This window comes from Odocoileus virginianus, chromosome 26 (assembly GCF_023699985.2).
Source record: "Odocoileus virginianus isolate 20LAN1187 ecotype Illinois chromosome 26, Ovbor_1.2, whole genome shotgun sequence".
NCBI classification, from domain to species: domain Eukaryota; kingdom Metazoa; phylum Chordata; class Mammalia; order Artiodactyla; family Cervidae; genus Odocoileus; species Odocoileus virginianus.
The window spans coordinates 34,316,163-34,339,652 of record NC_069699.1 but is presented as its reverse complement, the minus strand read 5'-3'; the positions used below and the strand labels follow the sequence as shown (position 1 = coordinate 34,339,652).

Genomic DNA, 23,490 nt, shown 5'->3' with positions numbered 1-23,490 from the left:
ATGAATCCATCTGCAGAGCCAAACAAATGAAATGGGTACCGTAGTCAGGACATGGTACTTTGATTTAATACCACAGTTTCATGCTGTTTAAATTTTTCTTCTGCCTTCTTCACAGTGCAATTTTTTATGACAAAAACTTGAGTCAGTTTCTTTATGGATTTTTTGATTGACACCTGAATATATGAGGTACATTCATCTGTCATATATATTTACATAGATACCCAAGTGTAATAATCTCAAACATGCTGTTTTCAATTCAGCCTACTGCCTTCTATCTCATTGGCTGTTTCTGCTTCCCTGCCTTCTCCAATTGTACTGGTCCTTCCACTCTGTAATTCATCTATGTAACTTGGTACATTCTTCATATGTAACTTAGTATACATCCTTCTATATTTTTGTCATGCTCATAACTCTTTACAAGCGCATATAATCCCATGTTTCATGAGCAGGGACTGCAGGTCATAGTTTTTACCAAAAGATGGATCCTGTTAGTAAGCACACTTCTGCTGCTCCTTTATTCAGCAAAACCACATAGAAATCCATTCAGATCCCAAAATAACACAAATCCCCCTTTTTAATGGTTGCTTACCGTTTTAAGGTGCGGCTGTGCGGTAACATCCTCAGCCCTCTGTCTGTGGACATTCACTTTGTTTCCTGCCTTTTACCTCCACGAAGAAAGCAGCAGTAGCCAGCCAGCCTGCTAAACGCTGCACGTATTCATTTTGTTTCTGTAGGATAAAAGTCTCAGGAATGGATTCTGGATCAAAAAAGATACTTATATGCCTTGTTTATAGCTGTTACTAGATTGTTTTCCCAGAAGTCTGTTAATACTTTGTATCTCTACTAGCCACATAGGCAAGTACTGCCACTCGGAGTAGGTATTTTATTTATTTTTGTAAGCTTCCAGTTTTTTTCTAAAGCCTCTTAGGGTGCTTTACACATTTATTCACAAATGTGATTAACTGTAATTTGACTTTGAACTCTATTTCTCAAACAAGGGCGAACTTTTTGACTACCAGTGTAGCATGTATCTTCACCTTGTGATATGAGGCAAAAGGTTTTTCAAAACGAGTGATGATTTTTCTAGTATTCATTTAAACAACTACAGATGGTTTTCCTGGCATTTATGGGAGATTTCTCTTTACTCTGATTGGAATTTACCTTAGGGCAGAAATCTAGTTCAGTTAGGCTGAGATTCCTCTTTGCAAAATGTGTAGACTTGTAGACGACAACAATTTCTGTTGAGATCAGTTGTGGGGCCAATGAAAAACTATTGTCAGTTTTATTTCTGATCTCATTATCCTCCTTGAATTTGGTGTGATTGGTCACCTTTTAACAGTGTTCACTTTGTGTCTCAAATAAAGACTGGGCTGAGGTCAGACTGTGGTTCACACAAAGCCTATGTAAATCAGGCCATGAGGTTATACTTTATTTGGCTGCCTTTGAACAATCTCAACAGCTGAAAAGGGACACACACACCAAGTGTGGCTGAGCCCTGAAGGCGCGTCCACCAAACAGAGCAGACGATGCCAACCAGAGGAAGGCTGTGTGCCATGAGCCCCCAAGGTGAATGATCCCATTTAAGCTGCCATCTCCCACCTCTCCTAATCCGGCGGGAGCACCTAATGAGCGCGGGATAATAACACAGCGGCAGTTTCTTGGTGAAGCTAATCTGATTCTGGACAGCAGGCATCCCGGCCCACAGCTGAATGAATTGCTTGGTATTTCCAAGTTTGAAAATACTTTCTCCCCCTTTCAAGTGCTCCTTGGCAGCAGGTAAGGAATGTTAAAGCTCCTGTAAGTGCCAATTAAGGCCAATTATAACTCGCCCGGCCTGCTGAGACACCGAAGTGGAGTGAGTGGAGGCTTGTTGTGCCCCTGTAAACTGGAGAACTGGCTGCCGCCGGTGACAGGAACACAGGATTTCCCAACTGCCGACAGCTCGTTTGTTGCCCTGCAGAACACCAGATGACACCGCCGCTGGCTTCTCAGGGTTGGATTTAGGAAATCCCAAGATTTGTCAGGGACCTCACTAATTTTCATCACAGGAACCGCTGTCTTTATCTCAGTCTTCCTTTATTTCAAGTGACGTCCACCATCCACTTTCTCCTTCTTCCTGATCATGATAGCCAACATTTACCGAGCATTTCAGAGGTGCTAGGGACCACATCACATGTGTCACCTCCTCTACTCCTCATCGAGGCCCAGGAAGTGCTCCCCAGGGGAGGACACAGACCCCCAGGGGCAGAGGTCGCTTGCCCAAGACTACACAACGCAAAGCGCTGAGGCCGTGGCAGGCCAAAGCCAGGCCCTCGTAGCCCCTCCCAGCTGCGGCTGGTTCGCTTGTTCACTGGGAGCAGGCTAATTCACAGAAGAATTTGTGTCAGTTCAGGACTCGCTTTGTGCAACCAGAGTAAAGCTGATGAGTGCACACCATCCACACCGCAGCCAGTACCTATAATTTTTGGTCTGTAAGGCATGGATGTTATTCTATTAAAATGGTATTTTAGTCCATAGTCTTTTTTTAGTCTGTAGTCTGTTTATTTCTTTTCACAAGAAAGAAAAAATGTGACCATGTCCCCTGAATGAGCCATCATAGGGAAATGTAATATCAATATAAACTTTATTTGGTTAGGGTTTGAAGAAGAGTAATAATGCTTTCCAAGCAGAACAGGGTGGCATTAGCTTAAACATTTTTAATTAGGGCATTAAGAGAGGTGTGTGTTTAAAAGTTCAGTCTGAGCTTTAGATGCTCAGTTTGTGTATTTGTGTATATTCTTATTGTATCGATTTTTATTTTTCTGGTTTGCACTATCATTCATCCCCTTTTTGATGTAGGTCTTCAGAACAAATTTGGATAGTTTCTTCTTCTTTTATATGAAAATGTAGGTATATTTAAGAATACTTCGTAGTTCTTAAGAACATTTGTAGTGTGTAATATTTAAAAACATTTGCTGAAGTTCACCCTGAAATTTTTCAGGGTTACAGACAGACTTTGTTCCTCACATTGTCTTATTACTTTGGTTGGTTCTTATAAGAATTGTTTTCCCCACTAGCACTAGCACCATCTACAAAAGGGAAGTTTAGAAATGCGAGTGTTTGTGCTGGGAGACTGGCAAGGAGTCTGCTGTCCAGGCTTCGGAGTGCAGTGATGTGGAGCTGAGACTTAGTCTGAGTAGGTCCTCTTCCCTCTGTTCAGTTCTGCCATTGACAACATCAGGGAGACTCCTCAGCTCCCCTTGGTTGGGGGTGGGCGGGCAGTGGGTGCAGTGAATGATGCTAAGACTTTGTTGTCATCAGGTAGTACAGCAGTAGAATGTTTTTGTTTTGTTTTTCTGCCAGCTTAACAAACCCTTCGGTGAATTAACCTAATTGTCTTATTTTTGTGTATTAACTTTGGAAGGATTTGCTCATACTGTGCTTCTACTTCCGGCTGATGGCTCTTTCCTAGTGTCCTGATCTCTCTTAAGAACCACCATAGTTTTGCATTGTTAGAATCAGAAATCTAGGGGGGATGGGGAACAGTTTCAGAAGCCCTCTAGATCCTAATATTGCTGTCATGGTTAGGATATGAATGCTTTCTGTAAAAACAAAGCAATGTGACTACTACTCTTTTGTTTTACAGTAAATTTAGAATTTGTGTCTGTTCTAACAGAAGCCATTTCCTATGCCTCACAACTCTTTCCCACCCCTTCCAGGCCAAATCTTTTCCACACATGTAATTCATGACTTTTTGCCAAATAGACTGTGTTGGGTGATGGTATTTTGTAGAGGAATTTCCCCCCTCCTTTTGACATTTAAAAGTGTTCATTCTGAACTATCAGGCATCTGAGTCTGTTTATGTGTGCAGCCTTTATTATCATAAAACTCATATCAGTTGGCTGCTTTTTCCCATGTCTGTTTGATAGTAAGATTTGGCGATTAGCAGGATGAGGAGTAGTGATGCGGAAAGTGTAATACGGTGGAGACAGGCAACCTGTTTAACCAGGAAAACGTGGTTTTCAAGGATCCACTTAGAGAAGTTTTTGGATCAAAAGCCTAAAAGGTCCCCAGCTTTTGTCAGTTATCCAGCTCTTGAACTATGGACAATAACATGTGTATTTTTCTGAAATTAGACCTATTTTACAAATAGGCACAGAAAATGGGTGAAGATCTTTCTTACTAGATTTAAGGAAAGCTATTCTTAGATATAATAAACTTTTGTTTGTTTAAAGTATAGATACTGGGGAAATAGAATGTAGAAAATGACTGCTGATATTTGTAAAAATGTATAATATTAAAAACTTGTAGTTCTGTCTAGGCTTAAAGTATAGATATATAAAGAATCATTTAAATTTTCTAATTTACCTGGTAGTAGTTGTCAGTGTAAAGTTATGCAGGAAGATCAGGTGTGAGTAGTTCACATTCTAGTAGGTTAAATCCATAAATTCCATCTTCCTCCAGTTTTGGCCAGCAGCCTTTCCAAGAGAAGGATTACTTACACCAGCCAGGACGCCTTCTGTGACCATATTAGATGGAATTAGACTCCACCCCTTGTTTCTGTTGATCTGCCAGGACCTTTGTAATTCAAGTGCTTTTTACAGTAGTAGCAAATGTTACATAAGACCAAACATGGAGCATATTTGGAGTTGGTGGGCAGACCCACATCATGATGCAAGCCTGCAGTAGCAAGTGTGCAATGAAGCACAACCAAATTATGTGAATGGAAGGTGACGAGAAGCCTCCTCAGAGCAGCCCTTCCTCCGCACGGGGGCTGAAAGCTCTCCCGGGTAAGTTTTCCGAGGCAGTTCTCAGAGGCTGGGCTTGGCTGGGGGCCCGGTCCTGGACGAGCATGCGGAAGGTGGGCTAGGTCTTTGGGAGCAGGACGGAGCCCCACGCAGAGCAGAGCGGGGCGAGTTGGCACAGGCCCGTCCTCTGGCGGCTGGCCCGCCCCGCCGGCAGGCCCGGAGCACTTCGGGCTGAGCGGTGGTGAGTGCGCCCTGCAGTCTCGCTGAGCAGGGGGGTGATCGCAACAGGAGGGATTAGCTGCTGCCCCGCCGGCTGGCCAGCCACAGGAGCCATGCTGAAATGTCATTCGAGTGATCTGGCCAAAGGTCAGGCACAGGCTGGAGTTGAGTTTGCTATTAACTCCCACAAAATGCTGAGGTTTGCACCCAACGGTTCCCATATCTCCAAACAGGGAGAGCAGTGGTTACGTCGCTCTCTAAAAATGGAGGAACGTTGTAACACGCTTTGACTGTTTGTTTTTTATCTCACTTGCGGTAAGTGAGGTTTCATGACAGGCAGTTCACAGTGTTTCCTGTAGAATGTGTTTGAAAGCCGTTTTGTCGGATTCTTCAATTCCGCAGCAAAGTTGCAAGCAGAACATTGTGTCAAGAGGAAGAACAACTTCAAAATACAAACAGTAACCCTGGGAAGTCATTCAGTAACTTAAATTGAGTGTATAAAAATTTAATTACTGACTGCCTGCCAGAAAAGACTATTTTTTTTTCCTTTAGTTGTGTTATTAAGGTAGCCAGTACAGCCAAGTTGATTCTGCTCGGGTGGGTTGGGCGGCTGTTCTCAAAGTTACCTTAACTCTCTCATGCCTCCTCTGAAAGCAGGAAGCGAGGTGACAGTTGAGATCTTTAGTTTTCACTGGATTCACATTTCATGCCTCCTGCAATAATGTGCTTGACCGGATGGTTTTAATTGAGGATGAACTTTAGCTACCGGTTTTCAGGAGTTGAAATACAAACAGGATTGTAAACCTTTATTCAAACTGCTGTTCATTAAAGGAAAACAAAACACAAAACTTTTACTTCTCGTCAGGCAGTTTTACAGTTGCTGCTTTCTGGTTTCGTTTTTGAATATCGCTTTGGTGTTGATTAGTGGACAACCCCAGCCTGTAGGTGGGGCAGATGCTGTTTTCTGTCTTCAGGGGGAAAAAAAAAACACGTGCTGCAAACTCATCAAAACATTGGCATTGTTCAGTCATGAATCACCCATTCCTTATTAGCAGATCTCATTTAATGAGGAGGCTTTAGAGGCTGTGTTGTGATTTTGAGGTTGTTGTTATTCCCAGGTTCATGGTCTTCTCACCCCTTCCTCTCCTTCCTCCCCAGTAGAGTGGAATGTAAAGGCCACAGAACTAGTGGGACACAGCAGTAAAGATGTGGCTTCCCAACTCAGTGCGGCACTCTGCGGCAGATGGTGCCGTCATTCTGTTGCACCTTGGACTTGCTGCTCCTTTCTGGCCTCAGAGGACACTGTTCCCTAAGGGGATTCCCACGCGGAAGTTTTTGTTTAAAAAAAAAAAAAACGAGAAGGACTCTTCTACTTGAAGTTCTGCCAGGTTCCTTTAATTTTTTTCTCTCTCCCTTACCCTTTGTGTGTGTGTATAAAAATTGGATTGGGGTAGTAAAGACATCGGAGCAGGAAATGGCAACCCACTCCAGTGTTCTTGCCTGGAGAGTTCTGTGAACGGAGGAACCTGGTGGGCTGCTGTCTGTGGGGTTGCATAGAGTCGGACACGGCTGAAGCAACTTAGCATGCATGCATGCATTGGAGAAGGAAATGGCAACCCACTCCAGTGTTCTTGCCTGGAGAATCCCAGGGATGGAGGAGCCTAGTGGGCTGCCATCTGTGGGGTCTCACAGTCTGACATGACTGAAGCGACTTAGCAGCAGTAGCAGTAGTAAAGACATAGCTTGTTTTTCTTAATTCTTTGTGCATTTTGGTGATAGCCTTGAATGTCTCATTAGAGAAAAACTGGAACCCAGGCCCAACTATAGACCAGATGTGACTACAGAGGTGTTTGTATAAGGACTGAGGGTGTTGCCGCTTGATCCGCACATGGTATCAGCTGGTTAGAAGGCTAAACTTAACGTATAGGATGCTTTTCCCCAACAGATAAAGGATTAAACCAAAAGTAACTGAAGAAGGGTGGCTTTCTTGTCTTGGCTTTTTGTTCCTTGTCATACATTGATACCTGAGGCATGCAGACCTGTCAGTTCAGTGGATGGGGTGCATTCAGGGCATGCTGTGCATCATTCAGACCTTGAAATCGGGTTTGTTTCGGGTGGGGTGAGTGCTTCTTTGTCGGTATCATTTGCTTGACACCGTGCGTCCTGAGGACAGCAGAGAGAGGTGCTTACGACTGTTAGCAAAGTAGAAGTGTCAGCCAGCGTGTCGCTCACTGCATGATACCCTGCCGTAGTCTGAAACGGTGACGGCAACGTCTCAGAGGTGGCGTCGTCTGTTGGCTGCATTCTGCTCAGAGCAGTGACAGCCTTTTCCCCAAAGTTACATGTGCTGAGAAACATCTGTGTGTGTTTGTCTGAGATCATGATGATAACTCTCAGTTCAAAGTCTGCACCTTAAGCAGGAGCATAGAAAGGGCCCCCTGAAGGAAATGAACTGGTTTTTCAGTCCATTCAGTTTTCTTTAAGCAAGATGTCTTAAGAAAACAATGATGAAGAACTGATACTATTCTCCCAGCTGATGTGATCAGTTGTTGTACCATTCGGTCTCCCCTGTTTTTCTTTATCATTCCATCTCCTTTAATAAAGTATTTGGAATTTTGGAAGGCCATGTGTGTGTTTTTTTTTTTTTCCTAATGTTTGCACAGAGCTACAAGTTAAGATGGCAGGGGAGGGCTACCTCCAGATATTCAATAAGTTCTTCATATTTCTCACATACTTGAAAGCAAAGTTCAGAAAGAACAGCCCCCCTGGGAAGAATTCTTGGCAAGGGGATTATCTTAGGTTGCCATATTTGTGGTCCTTTCTTAGCAACATTATTTACAATCCATTCACGCCTGTCCCTTCCCCCTCCGGAGTTGGGGACTTGGGAGTCGTTCCCCCTTGTAATCTGCCCTTTGTGATCTGTTCTCTTTCATCAGCCAGTGTGAATAGGGATGCTGCAGGGCTGCCCTGCCCAGAGACATGGAAATGCCAAGGGACCTGGAATACTTTAGTGGGCCTTTTATTTCCGTCATAAAGCACTGACTTCAAGAGCTTGATAATTTGATTATAGACCTTGGCTAAAAGTTGTTTCAAGTGGCCCAAGTGCTGTAAATGACTCTCATTTCTGTACTTTCCCCCTATGTTTGAATTTTAAAACACCTCTGCATTAAGGGGAGGAAAAGTGCATCTGGCAGAAGTTGCAGCTGGAGACTAATTTGTTAGGGCAGCCAGTGTTGAAATCATCCTTTTCAGTTAAGTCTCTCTAGTGGAAATGATGCCGCGGGCTTTGCGGTAAAGACTTTTCCTTCCTCGCTGTTTTTCAGTGCCGTTGGTAACCCACCTAAGCATGCTCTGAGGGCGCCTCCTGGCTCCAGTTTTGGCTTTTGGCTCACTGCCCTTTGAGCTACTGCATGTCAGAGGTCAGCACTGGATCCGCCAGCTTGAGATTTGAACATTCCAGGCACAGTCCCACTGACTTGCTTCCTTTTTACCATCAGACTTTGCACTGGTTGCTCTGGAGTATTCCAATCAAGTCCTTGGGGACCCCCCAGAAATTGGATCAAAGAAAAAGCAGATTTACAATTAAGAAAGAATATGTAAGGACAGGAGTAGAATTGGATTGTGTTTGTTGGTCAGACATGTGACACTGCTTTTAGAAAAGAACAAGAATGTTTACAGGGAGAAGTTGACAGTGACAGCAGTGAGGAGATGTTGTTAAATGTGTTAAGTCCACATATAGTCAGTGATGTGACTTTAAAAGTGTGCTATTTTTTTTTTTTTTAATAGTTGGGGGAAAAAATAGCTATGTCAAACCCAAAGTCATGGTTTCACAGATACTGCCTAGGATGTTGCTAAATCGGGTATGCCTGGTCAGTTGCTGTAAAATATATATGTATATATATATAAAATACATATTATGCAGGCTTAGATATAGTCTGCCTCGAGTCCTGATCTTTGATGTTTCATAGGGGTCATGCTCCTTATGAAACACAGATGATGCCAGTTTGACCCCTTGTTAGTTGTGTTTGGTGGCCCCAAAACTGAAATATAATGGTTACTTTGGGTTGATTAGGACCTATGAGTAGCACATAGCAGTTATTTCCAACGTGAATGTCAAATAAGCAATTTAATTTTTTGAAAGGTCTGCTTAATGAATGACCCAGCGTTTCTAAACTGAGCTTTTGGTGTATGCAGTTATTACTTGCTATGTCTGGCCAAAGGATCTCTGTTTTACATTTTATAGCCATATGTAAGCTTGACTATTAAAAATCCTTGCTTTCAATGGGAGTTAGGTATAGAGTATTAGTGGAATGGGACTGTCAGAGACACCATGAAATCATATGTTCCAAGACCTGTGGGTTGGTAGTTCTCATAAGGCTTTTCTGGGACATCCCTAATGCTCAGTCAGTAAGACTGCACACCTCCACTGCATGGCGCATGGGTTCAGTCCCTGGTTGGGAAACTTACGATCCTGCAAGCTGTATGGCTTGGCCAAGAAAAGAAGGGAAAGAAGGTCTTTCTGTAACAGAGTATTCATTCTATTTAACTTCACCTACCCTAACCCATCCACAGTTGTGAGCTTTACTTAGAGAAAAATTTGGGAGTTTTGGGAATCATTGCTTAGATAATCTACATAAAATTTCCTCCTTTGGATCCATAGACTTGGTCATCTCTTTCTTTCTTTTCACCTGCAGTTCTTCCTAAGTGACTCAGTTCTCTTAGGAAAATGGGCCAACTTTTTAATTATAAAGTAATTTTAGCTTGAATAAATGTCTTTTTTGGTTGGTGTATGAATATTTATTTGTAATGAATTGTAAAAGTTCCAAACTGCCCACTGAGATGAACTTACTATCTTCCTGGACTGACGTGTAAGCTAAATCTATAAACTGAAGTTTCTCCCACACTGGAGAAGGCGCAGTGGGTTTGCCTTGTTTAGTGATTTCTGCCTGCTTGAATAATCAGCAGGCCTTCCCCACTTGGTGTCTGTAACCGTCACCACCTGAGCTTTACAGGGAGCCTCCGTCTCCCTTGCTATGGAGTTCCCAGTCCCGGTCCGCAGTGGGCTTTACAACTCTGTTACTTAATCCCTGCAGCCCTGCAAGGTGCCTGACAGATGAAGAGTCTGTAGGCGGAGTTAGGTCTTTGCCCAGGGTGTCACCCAGCTAGTTAGTGACAGAGCAAGGATTTGAACCCACGTGTCTCTGACTCCAAAGTTCTTGCCGTTTCAAGTGATCTACTAAAAACAAAGGATGACTTTTTTTTTCCCAGTTTGGATTCCATTCAGACTGCTTAATTAATCGAGAGTGTGTCCATCAAACTCTGTCAGGAGGACGACCAGGAGCGGAGCGTGACTGCAGGCATGCCCAATGGCGCTGGGCAGCAGGGGCCAGCCTCACCCTGTGAAGCGGGCGTTTGCTGCTCCTCCTCCTGGGTTCCTTGTAGCGCACATGCGTCTGGGAACTTTGTAAATGATTCTTTCCAGCCAAGCCAGAAAGGCAGCCTGACAAGCCCTTTCTAGAAAAAAAAAATCATTCTTAAAACCATCTTAAATGTTTCCCTGGGGGGAGGGGGGGGGGAATGAATGCAACACTGACTGAGACCATAGCTAACCTTTAGGTTAGCAACTTCCAAAATAGAGATTAAGTCCACAACAACCTGATTTTCCCTTGAGCAGATTGTGGCTCCGCACCCCAAATTTACCAAAGCTTTGTCTTAAACTTGTTCTGTGTTCTGACTGCGCAGCCCTCTGTGCAGCCCAAGTAATAGCCTGCACTTGCTGAGCACTTGGAAAGAGGATATATGACCCGCCATCACCATTCCCTTCCACCTGCCTTTGGCCTATGCATCGTGGTCTGCTCATCACGCCACTTAAGGGCAGGTGGACTGTCCTGGCTCCAGCCTGGGCACTAGAGTCAGCCTTTCTGGGCTTGCATGCTGATCCTGCTTCTGGTTAGCTGGGTGATGTTGGGCAACCAACTTGAGTCCTTTAAAGCCTTGGCTTTCTCATCTGGAAAGAGGGGATCATGGCAGTGTCTGCTCTGTAGGAAGATGGTTAGGGCTAACCAGAAAACGGCCTTGAGTAAAAATAGTTTTGTGGGGTTTTCTGAGCTGTTCACCGCTGTGCCTGCTCTTGCATGATGCTCCTGAAGAGTGAGACAAATTGATACCATGCTTGGGAGTGATAATAGGCCTTGCTTTAATTTGGCATGTATGGAATTGAGGCCAGAAGGCCAACTGATCTCTCTTTTTTAAAAGTATGAGTTTGATAAACAAGTAAACCATATTTGTTGTAGAAAAACAATATGCAAAAGTTTTTCAAAAATAGACCTGTAGGCCAAGGGATGACCACTTAACAAATGACAGGTATTTTTATAGATTTTTTTCAAGCATGAATGATTTGAAGTTACGTGTTTTTTGACTGCATTTTAGGTTTGTATCCTCACTTTGACAGTTGTACATCACAAGTTATTTTTAGGTTTTTTTTTTCTTCAATATATATGACTTTTAAAGATCTAATTATTTGATTTGAACTCCTTCTTGCTTTGTACCTAGGTGTCAACACTTGTGTATGCATTTTTTTTATTTGAACCTCAGCATAAATCCACAATTAATTATAAGCTCAGTATTCTTGGTTACTTTCTGTTTTGGAAGACTTAAAGTTGTCCTGTCCCCTACCCATCCCAGTATCCTACCCTGGCCTGCAGTGGTGTCACATGTTCAATTCACAAGAGAAAGAAAGACCGATGCACCCATCTCTTGCTCTCTCTGTCTCTGACTCCACATCTATTTGTGTGGTCACCCCCGACCCACCACTGCTACATAGACATTGCAGCCTTACCCATCCATGTCTGTCTTTCTGTCTATGTTCTGTCTTTTCACTGTATCTGTGTCTGTCTGTCTGCCCATCTTTCCTGCTTGCTGGAGCCCTTCACAGGGCCCTCCTCATTTAGGGACAGAGTGTGCTTTTTCTGGGCCAGTGCTAGGCCCTGGAGAGAGGAGTGCTTTGAAAATTCAACTTGGACTTTTCACCAGACCACACTGCAGTTATGCTTAGCATCTGGCCACCAGTTTGTCCACTTAGTATAAGTTCCCTAACCCTACCCATAAGTTGCCCATTTCCCTTTTGATCTAGAAACAAAACACTTTTTAAAATCTTAAGAAAGTTAAGGGCCCAGCTTGAAAGGTTGGGGAGAGTCCAGCACAACTACAATTTAATTTGCTTTTTTCATCTTTATTTTCTCGTGGAGGGAAAGCCAGATGCCGCCCTTTCCAGTGAATAAGTTAGCAGACCATGATGTGAAGGAACAGCTTAATTCAGCAGCGTGACGAGGGTTTGAGCTGGCACTTTTCAGCCAGAATCACATTTACACACACACACACACACACACACAGTCTGTTTCAAGTTTTAGTGAATGAAAGAAATTCACGTGATAGATTGCCATTCTAAGGTTTTAAACAGCTTTTATTGTTGCCGTAGAAAATATAACTTTTTGGATAAGTTATTGGTATATCAGCTGACTTCTACTGTTAGAAAGGTTTGAATCTTGATTTTTCTAATGCAAAATCCCATATCAAGAGTTAATAGACAGGAGGGAAAAAAAGCATTAACTGAAGAAAAAGGGAGAGTGGACTATAATGAGAATAGAAAACTGAAAGGGCAGGAACTTCCTTGGGGTCTAGTGGTTAGAGCTCTGGGCCCCTCTCCCAGGGGCATGGGTTCAGTCCTGGCTGGGGAACTAAGACCTCACATGCCATGCGGTGTGGCCAAAAAGGAAAAAATGAAAATTGAAAGAACAAACTGAAATTGCAGTCAGTCTGCTATAACAAAACACACATTCCTAAAAAATTACTGCACTATGCAGAGTTGTGCAATAAAACCCACAAAAGACTCATTAGAAAAATGGGATAATGGGCACAAACACTCAAAACTTAAGCAGCGACACTGAGAAAGATAGGAATCTAACAAGAAGGGTAGCACATGTGTATTAAATGCTTTGAAAAATACATAAATATTCTAATACGAGTTTTCCTTGAAGACAGCTTGGCATGTGCTTCTGAGGGTAGGGGTCAGCAGTGTTTCAGGTTGTGAGCTGCCGTGAAGTGGTGGAAGGAAGGGTATCCGAAATGGAGGGAAAGCTGTCACACCAGCTGTGGGTGACGTGGCTCCTCACGTCCATGGTGAACTGGGGTGGATGGTGGATGTTTGGTGGGGGTGAGCAGATAGAGGGTATGTGCTTTTATTTTCACATGGCTTAGTTCAACCAAGGGTAGGTTTCTGTGTTCACCTAGTGCTTCTTACAGAGGGAATCTCACAAAAGCAAATGCAAAAATTCTTTATGCTGAAATTGTTCCCTGGTAGATCAGTGTCTTCAGAATTACTTTCTGTCTTCAAGATGATCATTATGGAAGATTAATTAGATTGATAATTTATTTGCATCATTTGATACAAGAGAAAATATATCACTTTCACTCAGAGACACTTGAGCATTCTGATACATGTCAAATTGTAAAAGGGATGTATTTCCTAGAAGTCAAAGTTCTGGTTGAAAGTTTTTCCCCCTCTTTGTATTACAGATATGGTGGTATTCCTTTAGTACTCTTCCACTGGGGGTACACAAGATAATTTTTGTGGCAGAATATGGATGAATATTTTACTATTTAATGTATATCAGAAGTATAAAGTATATTATAGACTTTTAAAACCTATTATTTTATACATGCTATTGTTTTGGGAAAATATCTCTCAACTGAGTGATACCCTGTTTCATGCTGGGCCATCTGAAAATAGATTGGGAGGGACAGTTTTGATTGGGGGGTTAGTTTCAGGCTGCCCTTGGTGGAGTGGTACCACTTACTGGTGATGAGGGGCTCGGGGAACAGGAGTTCTAACCACTCTGAGGTCCTGTACGAGAATTGTTCTGTCCAAAATACCAGTGATATCCCCACGAGAGACTGGTGAATATAGGGAGAAAACAGTGGAGTTGATCATTTGAATAGAAATGTTGAGTGAAAAATAGTATTTTATGTGGCAGATGTGGACTTACTCAGTTGTGGTTAATGGTCCTCGAGACATTAGCCTGGTCTTAGGCTTCAATGTTAATTGAAGGCCTACTCTGTGCCAGCTTGTCATGGGCAGCTGACTGAGACAATAAGCTCCGTCATCCAAGGGAGTCAGGAAATGGAAACAGATTTTCACAGTCCTTGCTGACAAGTGCTGATGCTTGAAAGTATATTCAGAGTATTTGGGGATCACAGAAGAGAAGGAAAGTTAATTTTTTTTTTTTAAAAGAAAGCCTCAGATGCCAACTTAGCTTATTTTGGCTTTCCCTTCCTTACACACAACTGTCATATCTGGGGAAGGAAGCAGCAGGCACTTATAAATGACTACCAGTTGGGCCTTCCTGACTTGGTTGTAGCCTCTATGTGTTCTAGTTGGAGAATTTTAATTCTGTTTATAGAGAACATAATAATTTTGTCTTGGTGTAGAGCAGGCTCTTAGGACCTCATAAAGCATCAGTGACCTGATGTCATCCTGGGAATAACCCAGCACAGCTTCACTGGTTAAAAAAGACATTTGGAAATGAACCATTTATGTGATGGGGAAACAATGGAAACAGTGACAGACTCTATTTTCTTGGGCTCCAGAATCACTGCAGATGGCGACTGCAGCCATGAAATTAAAAGATGCTAGTACCTTGGAAGAAAAGCTATGACTAACCTAGACAGCATATTAAAAAGCAGAGACATAACTTTGCCGATAAAGGTCCACTTAGTCAAAGCTGTGTTTTTTCCAGCAGTCATGAATGGATGTGAGAGTCGGACCATAAAGGAGGCTGAGCACCAAAGAATTGATGCTCTTGAACTGTGGTATTGGAGAAGACTCTTGAGAGTCTCTTGGACTGCAAGCAGATCAAACCAGTCAATCCTAAAGGAAATCAGTCCTGAATATTCATTAGAGGCACTGATGCTGAAGCTCCAATACTTGGGCCACCTGATGCAAAGAACGAACTCATTAGAAAAGAACCTGATGCTGGGAAATATTGTAGGCAGGAGGAGAAGGGGACCACAGAAGATGAGATGGTTGGTGGCATCACTGACTCAATGGACATAAGTTTGAGCTAGCTCTGGGAATTGGTGATGGACAGGGAAACCTGGTGTGCTGCAGTCCATGGGGTACAAAGAGTTGGAAACTACTGAGCGACTGAATCAGTCAAATTGATTCTAATATGCTGAATTTTTAAAATATTCATGTAACTTCCATGTTGTGATAAATAGATGTTGAGTCACGTACATTTTCAAACCTAAGAGTTAAGCAAACATGCCATTTTAAAGTACAAGTTTAACTGAAGGTAATTACTAAGCTACCAGCATAAGGTACTTAAGTAGATAAAGTTACTAAATAATTTACTTGTTTCTAATGGTAACATTCTTCAGCTCTCGATTTATTTAGTTTGCATTGCCTTACTCTGAGAAAACCTGATTCTCTAGCAGATAGACTTACTTTCCGTTAAACCTGTGTAGTTCTTGCTTAACTATGAATTACTTCCTGGTTTATAAAACAGGCGAAGCTATTTGTGGTATTTTTGTCTTGCGCCTTTGGCATCTTAGTGGTGTGAACCAGAGCCGCGCCATCTGTAGTCAAGTAAGATTATTTTAAAAGTGGGGGAGGGGTTGGGGGTGAGGAGTGAAGTGATTCACTGGAAAATTTCAGCACAGATTTGTAAGGAACGATAAGATAACCCTAGAAACATTCTTATTTGGTGTCATATGCTGGTGGGTAGTGACAAAAAAATAAAATTAAAGTACAACTTTTTTCTTCACACTTTGCTGTTTTGAAAATTGGAGATGTCCCTCACTAGAAAGGAAGAAATAATTTTGTGTGGTGTCAATAAACAGAGCTCTGGAGATGAATGAATAATTTTCCCCTCTCTGACTACAAATTGGAGTCAGTGAGGTTTATTTCTAAAATGCAAAACCCAGTAGTCTCAGGTTTAAAGTGGCTATTTAATTTCCTAGTGGTTATCTATATATGATAAACCTCTTTACGGTGAAATGTTTTCTTAAGCAGAAGGACCAGTTCCTAGAATCCAGAATAAGCCTGTAGGGCCTAGATAAGCCATTTCTGAAAGCTGGTGAGGTTAATATATTTTCACTTAGTGACACATTTTTTGAACCTAAATGTGTTGATTTCAGGGGACTCCTCCAGGGATCCACTGAAGACTTGCCTGAAACAGTGTCTCCCCCCGCCCCCCTTTGTTTTCTTTTTCAGAAAGAAGACATAGCTCATCCAGCAAGCCTTCTTTGGCCGTTCCTCCCACTTCAGTATTTTCCTTCTTCCCTTCTCTGTCCAAAAGCAGAGGAGGTGGTGGAAGTGGAAGCAGCCGTTCTTCCAGCGGAGGTGTTCTGAGCACGGCCTCGTTAAGTTCCAAGTTGTTGAAGTCGCCCAAAGAGAAACTGCAGCTCCGGGGGAGCAGGCCGATGCACCCCATCCAGCAAAACCGAGCCCCCCACGGCAGAATGTGAGTGTGGCTCAGAGGGCTCCTAAAGCCCATTGGCCAGAGGTGGGGCTGTGCAGACAAGTAGCTTGTGAGAGTGTCTGTGGGTAATGTCAGAGAAAGCCCACTTTGGGGGAAATCCAGATATATGGTGGTGTTTCTCTTTGTTTCCCTATTACAGGTTGGGAAACTTTGCAGAGTCATGATAGCAATAATAATCGGATTAATAATACTTATCACAACAATCCTATGAAATAGATACTGTGGTTATCTCCTTTACGTGCACAGTGAGAGGGGAGCATGAAAAGATTTAGCTGTGGGACTCTCAAGTCAAACAGGCCTGAGGTTCAAATCCCACCCCTATCACTTCCTAGCTGAGGGGCCTTAGCCAAGGCCCTGTTTTTCTCAGAGTTTAAAGACCATGTCCCCTGTGCAGGGTCTTTGGGATGGTAGGATTCATGTGTTAGAGTCAAGGATTCGTGTGTTAGAGTCAGTTAGCCAGTCACGGCTGGCTAGTGTCAGCCCCGCAGGAGACCGTGCAGAAAGGGCTACTGGTGCTGCTGCCACTGATGATAACAGTGAGAATAAAAAACCAGAGAGATCCCCAGAAGCTGTCCTAGGGTTTTCTGGGCTTGCAGAGCAAATAGGGAAGCACTGCTTCCTCCCACCCCCTGACTTGGGTTCACACCAGAACACTGATGAGGGAGGCTGAAAGAGGTTCCCACCACAAGGACAAGCCTTGACGAGTTTCCGAGGTGGATCCGTAGGCTGGCAGGCTCTGTGTGGTCACGTGAAGAGCAGCCGTGCCCTCTCATGGAAACACATCCTGCTGGCTCACGGCATCCCTCGGCCTTGGTGGCGGGTGGCTTTTCCCTGGCCCGCCTCCCTTGTGAGGGTATGCCATACGTCTCAGCCCCAAGGTCTGATAACCTGGTTAATCTTCGGGCAGCGGCCAGCACCTGCTCTTGTGCACAGACCTTGCCAGCTTGCAGAGGCCGTGGCATCTTGTGTCTCCGCCGCTGTCGGGCTGCTCCAGGTACAGCTGTTTGGTGCTGTTTGTCCCGGTTGCTAAGCCCCCGGCCTCCACTCATCTGTCAGAAGCGCAAGCACAGCGGGCTTGGCTTTCGTTCCTGGAGCTGTCAGCGCGCCAAAGAAAATGCCAGTGCAGCGTGTAAGTCACTCACCAGCCTAACAGCTGTGAGAGCACTGGCTGCGCTGGACAAAATGTACAGAACCTGCCCGGTCCAAGTTTTCTGTATCTGTAACTGGGCTTTAGATGGGGCCCAGGCCAGCTGTTAGCTTCGAAGCAGCGTTTGCCACCCAAGTGACGGTATTGGTAAGCCGCCGAGAAAAATCAGTTCTTGGTTAGCGATCCAGGTGTCCAGGGCTCACGAGCTGGGTGCCAGGCACTTAGAGGCCAGGATCCTGTCAGGAAAGCCTTCTTCAGGGTCTGGAGAATTAACGCTTCAGTGACACGTCATGTCCTAATTAAACCTGGGTCTTCCTCGTTGATAGGGGCAGAGAGGCTCTTCTTGGAGATCAACTGTTAGGCACTTTTCAGTTCTTCTAAGTCCATAGTGACCTTTCTTGGAAATGTTCTCTAATTTCAGTTGCTCTCTTCTCTACTCACTCATTTTACTTCATTTTGATGGATCAGTTCTTAAAAATGACAGTTCTCAAAAGATAATCCTCACGGGGTCCTGCAGTAGTCTCTGGTCCTTTGAGACCTTTTCATATTTTGCTGCTTGCTGGAGTTGCATTGGGTAACAGGCTCATGTGTAAGATTGTTCTGGAATGATGAAAGGCCAGGTAAATGTGATGGTTCCTCTGGAGCTCTCTGCCTCTCCAGAAAGGCTTATGGATAAAGGTTTGCTGAGTTTTCTGCATAGTCCTAACAGATTTCCCCAAGGAACCTTTGGGCACATGGGCAGACCCAGGTTCTGCCTCATCCCTCTAGCTCACCAGTCTCCTGGGGCTGCAAGGCACTCAGGCGCTGGTGTTCTCACTTCCCCCACGACAGCATGACGCCCTCTGTCAAAGTGGAAAAGATTCATCCGAAGATGGATGGCACACTACTGAAATCCGTGGCGGGGCCCCCCTGTCCTGCTCCTGTGAGCTCCTCAGTCAAGCCTGGCCTTAACTGCCCCTCAATACCAAAGCCAACCTTGCCTTCACCTGGACACATTCTGAATGGCAAAGGGCTTCCTGCACCGCCTGTTCTGGAAAAGAAGTCAGAAGATTGCTCCAATAACAGGAAGTTTTTAAATAAGAGATTATCAGGTAACTTCATATTTTTTCTCTCAGTATTTCTTTTTGTATTAACTGGGCACTCCTGGTGGAGCAAATCAACTATTATTAGAAGTCCTCCTTTTAAAACTAGCCAACTTCAGCTTTCAGATGAAGTTCCCTAAGTTGTGTCCTTGACCTCCTCCTCCTCGGTTTTAGAGTGCATGTGTGTGTAGGTGATGTAAAAGCAGCTTTCTAGTGGCGTGTTCCCCAATGGAGTAGTGAGGAGTGCTGGCTCACATGGCCCCGCTCCTTCATCTGCTGACGGGAGTGCCCACCCTCTCAGTGATGTCGCGACTTTCTTCTCAGTGCTCACACATTTTACTTCTTACATTCATTGATAATGTGGTAGATTTGCTTCAAGTTATAACTTGCCTGAAATAGGAGAATCTCTGATTTCTATTTTCAGAATAAGTGAAGGAGTGTTTGAACCCATTGTAATGTCTGTGTGCTTTTGACAGAAAGAGAATTTGATCCTGACATCCACTGTGGGGTCATCGATCTCGACACCAAGAAGCCCTGCACCCGGTCTTTGACGTGCAAGGTAGGGGGTGGGCCCCGGGGAGAGCCCAGTGGTCCAGGAAGCGGGGGGACCAGGGCTGCACAGTGCTGCTCCCCAGGTCTCCCTCGCTCACAGGGCCTCTGTTCTGATCATTTTCCTGGATTTTTAAAGGAGGTGTTGACTCTGTTTTGATGGAGAACACTTCAAATTCAGAAAACATGGGACCTGTTGTTATAAACAGCTGTTCTAAACTGCCCCTAGTGAGCACTGTTGTTTCCAGGAGGACAGTGTTTTTTCCTAATTAATCTGTTATCTTCAATGCCTTTAATTTGAGAGGCTTCCCTTTACTGTGTTTTGAAGTGTACTGACATAGGTTACATCCAGAAATTTCCTTTTCTTGTATGGATAGATCCTTAAAATGTTTGTGTGATTCTTAAAATGTTTGTGTAATATCTGGTTCTTAATTTTACAGCTATTAAAAAATCTGTGACTTTGAGATAGTGTTATTTTTTTAGTTTTAAAAAACCTAGGTCACATGTAATCAGATATCTGTGTACACACACATACGTATGTATATCTGTGTGGATATACATATATATCAGTTTGTTCAGTTGCTCAGTCATATCCAACTCTTTGTGACCCCGTGGACTGCAGCTCACCAGGCTTCCCTGTCCATCACCACATCCCTCCTGGAGCTTGCTCAAACTCACGTCCATTGAGTCAGTGATGCCATCCAATCATCTCATCCTCTGTCGTCCCCTTCTCCTCCCACCTTCAGTCTTTCCCAGCATCAGGTTCTTTTCCAGTGGGTCAGTTCTTCGCATCAGGTGGCCAAAGTATTGGGCTTTCAGCTTCAACATCAGTCCTTCCAATGAATATTCAAGACTGATTTCCTTTATGATGGACTGGTTGGATCTCCTTGCAGTCCAAGGGACTCTTAAGAGTCTTCTTCAACACCACAGTTCAGAAGCATCAATCACACACACTAAAAAAATGTAAAGATTCCCCCTTTCTTCCCTGAGTTGTCCTTAGAAAACTTAGCCAGTGTGCTAATGAGAAGGTGGTGTATTTACTATAAAATTAGTATGGATGTGGGAGTGGCTTCAGTAGACCCTTTATGTGAATAAGCATATATGCTTATGTCCTCAGCTACCCTGAAGATGGGTTCAAAAAGTATTCAGAATCATTGCCTTGAAGTAATTTTAAAGCCATTGTTTGGAGAAGGTTAGAAATTATAAAAGTTAGTGGTGTTCACTACAAATTAACAAAGTTTTTGATGTATTATACATTATATTTTGATGTATAAATTTTACAAACGATTATGTTTGAATAAAAACATTCAGGTTCCACTTCATCCACTAAACAGTGGAAGAATATTAAGATCTTCAAAAATGAGAAATGCTATTTCTAGATAGTTCTTATTAATATTTAATTTTAGTGTGTGGGTTTTATCTTGCAACAAGGTACTGAATATTTTGAAGAAATTGGTTGGTCAAGAGCACCTTTAAATATCTAATTTTTAAAGAATTATGGATCCTTTTCTCTGAGGAAAACGTACATACACATGCATGTTCTGAATTTTGCATTTTATTACAGAGGTCATTTCACTTCAAATTCACCTTAGAATCTCCCAGTTAAACATTCCTCGGGACAGGTTGCTTTGCTTTCTGTAATATCAATTGAACACTTCGAGTGGTGTGTTGTTGACGGTAGCCATTTGTGCTGTTACGCTCGTGTCCCATTCAGCGTGAGCGAGTGCCTCAGCCCTGCTCCACGCTGTGTCACACTTGCCAGCCTCTCTCTGCTCTCTCCCTGCCTACCTGACTGTCAGCCACATAGATTTCTCAGTGTTGTGGTAACTGTGGTTAGTGAAGAAGGCTTACTTTACCCAGGATGCTCTTCTTTAATTATCTATGAGGCATGCTGATGAACCAAAAGCTTTATCAACTCCAGTTCTGCCAGGGGTTTGAGTCTTCTTCCTGAGCCTTCAGTGGCTTTATGTGGATCCTGCCTTTTTCTCCCATCTTTTTGAGTTGTGCATGCCCTTCATATGTACTGTTAAGGGGTCTTGACCATCTAGCAGGGTGCCAGGCCTGTCTTTCCATTAGCATATATCTTCACCCAGGCGGGGCATGAGCTCAGCGTAGAACTGACAGAAGATGCAGCATGGCAACTGGCCTGTCCTTGCACAGATGCCCGTACTTTGCTCTCGCGGCCTGTTTGCCAGTGCTCCTCCCTTTCCCTTCCTCTCGAGCTGTGGGGCTAAACACACTTGACCGCCCCAGCTCAGTGTCCCCCGTGCTGCTGGCCAGGTCTCTGTTAGGCTGAGGTCACCTGATGGCCATCTGCCACTGTCCACTCCTGTCATTCTGGGGTCTGCCTGCCACCCTCACTCTCCCCTCCTCACTTCCTCATCTGTCCAGTGTTCTGTTCTGTGTCCTTGCACTTCCATTCAGGTAGACTTGGGCTCCTTTCCGTGTAGAAACATATACTGCACACACGTGTGGGCCCAGACCTCCCTCTGGGCCTCAGAGGATACAGGCTTGAACAAAATCAAGGCCTGGCTCCTACCCTTAGTGGTAAAATTTACCTCTGATGGGTAATAAAAAAGAGGCCAGGCTAGTCACAGTCTTCACTAGGGGAACTGACTCGGGGAGGCTCCTTCACCTTAGGACTACTAGGCTGAACTTCTTGGGGTTTGTCTGGGCAGAAAGGGGTGGAAGAGACAGCAGAGACAGTTGGTGTGAAGGCTGTGGGAGGAGGGCAGAGCAAACAGCTTAGGGCCCACAGGACAGCTTGGAGGTGGGCAGGAGACGGAGGCGTGGGGAGCAGGGAGCACAGTACTTAGGGCAAGCCCGGCCCCGGGCCGCCTTACAGTGGGTCCTTATCTGTGGGCTTCACACAGTTCCCACAGAGTTCTGATGGGCAGCATCAGAACTGTTGTAATCAGATGGTTCTTCAGAGCCCAGTGGAAATGCTATTTACTCTTCAAACCAAGCTTGGGAAATATCCATCATCTCTGCCTACTTTCTTCACTCAGTCTTGCCATGCTGGGCACCAGGGGACACTTAGAGATGAGGAGTGGCTTCTCCATCATCTGTCTGGAGACACGAGCAGGTGACCAGTGATATCGTACATTCGTTTGCTCATTCAGCGTGTTTTGGAGGACCATCATTTGTATCTGCGTTTCGTTTGAGGCATTGATGGTGTGCGAGGTGCTGTCTTAGGTGTTTGTACAGCACTGAGCAAGACAGAGGTTCTTGGCTTCATTTGGGTGACTTACAGATATATTACATATTAAAGAAAAACAAGAAAAAAAATTTTTTAAACCCTACTCATGTTTCTAACTATCTGTGCCAGGTTACATTTGAGCAGACATAGTTGCAGTGTGACTGATAAGGACTAGGTTATGTTACTGACTTGCAAAAGGGAATAAGAAGTCTAACTCTCCTAAAATCCTTTACACCGTAGCAGACGTGTGGGCCTGCAGAACAGTGCATTTGTGTGACGTGTGGGTAATGAGCACACGGGAATGATCCTTTGTGGTACTGCTGTGACATGCATGAGGGAAGGACTTGAAGTCACTCATACATGGGAGGCGTTATTTGGGCTGCTGTGGTTAGTGGCGCCTTGCTTTTTCTTTTTTAAATACCAACAGGGGTCCTGACAGTAAGGAGTGGTCAGGTTTACTTGACCTTTCTTCTTCTCAAGAGTAATTCCAAATTTCTAAAGATGTGACCATTTTTGATTCTGAGATTACACCTTGTCTCCAATTCCAAAAATGCTGTCTGTCCCATTTTCTTGATTTCCGTAGAGAGTGCCTGTTCGTGGGGTTTCACGCTGCTGTGCATCTTTTCCTATTCTCAGTCTGTCTTCTCTTGGCTTCACACTCTTTAATTCCCAGATCTCCCTCTGCCGCGTTGGTCCCTGTTTCTAGGGTGTCTTGAGCCGCTTCCTCTCTTCTTATGGCGTTGTCACTGGAATAAAGAAGCAATTGTATTTAATTTTTACTTTTTGGCAGTTACTGAAAGACTTTCTGATACATGTTTTGTGGGATGTATCATCCCATAAAAGGGAAGTATTTCTTCCCTTTCTAGTGGAATTGGTGACAGTCCTGACCAATGAATTGCTCCAGTGACACAGAACTTAAGGACCTGTCACCTGTTTGTATCAGGTTTGACAGTCTCACTGTTTGCCCCTTGGTTACATACCAGGCAGCATGGTTGACGTTTTTTCCTTTCTTCTGGTGGAAGTGACATCA

The 23,490-nt window shown here is 43.9% G+C and overlaps 1 protein-coding gene across 3 annotated transcripts in view; it reads left to right on the top strand.

Moving 5' to 3' along the window:
* The window catches only part of ATXN7 (ataxin 7), a 132,338-nt gene that overhangs the window by 94,636 nt on the left and 14,212 nt on the right, over window positions 1-23,490 (top strand). For 2 of the 3 annotated variants that reach the window (XM_070455732.1, XM_070455731.1), the window contains 3 exons: window positions 16,216-16,465; window positions 18,462-18,721; window positions 19,189-19,271. In XM_070455732.1, coding sequence (XP_070311833.1) covers window positions 16,216-16,465; window positions 18,462-18,721; window positions 19,189-19,271 — 593 coding nt within the window. Of the gene's footprint in view, window positions 1-4,560; window positions 4,770-16,215; window positions 16,466-18,461; window positions 18,722-19,188; window positions 19,272-23,490 lie in introns of those variants that run through there. The other variant, XM_070455734.1, reaches the window with a different exon arrangement.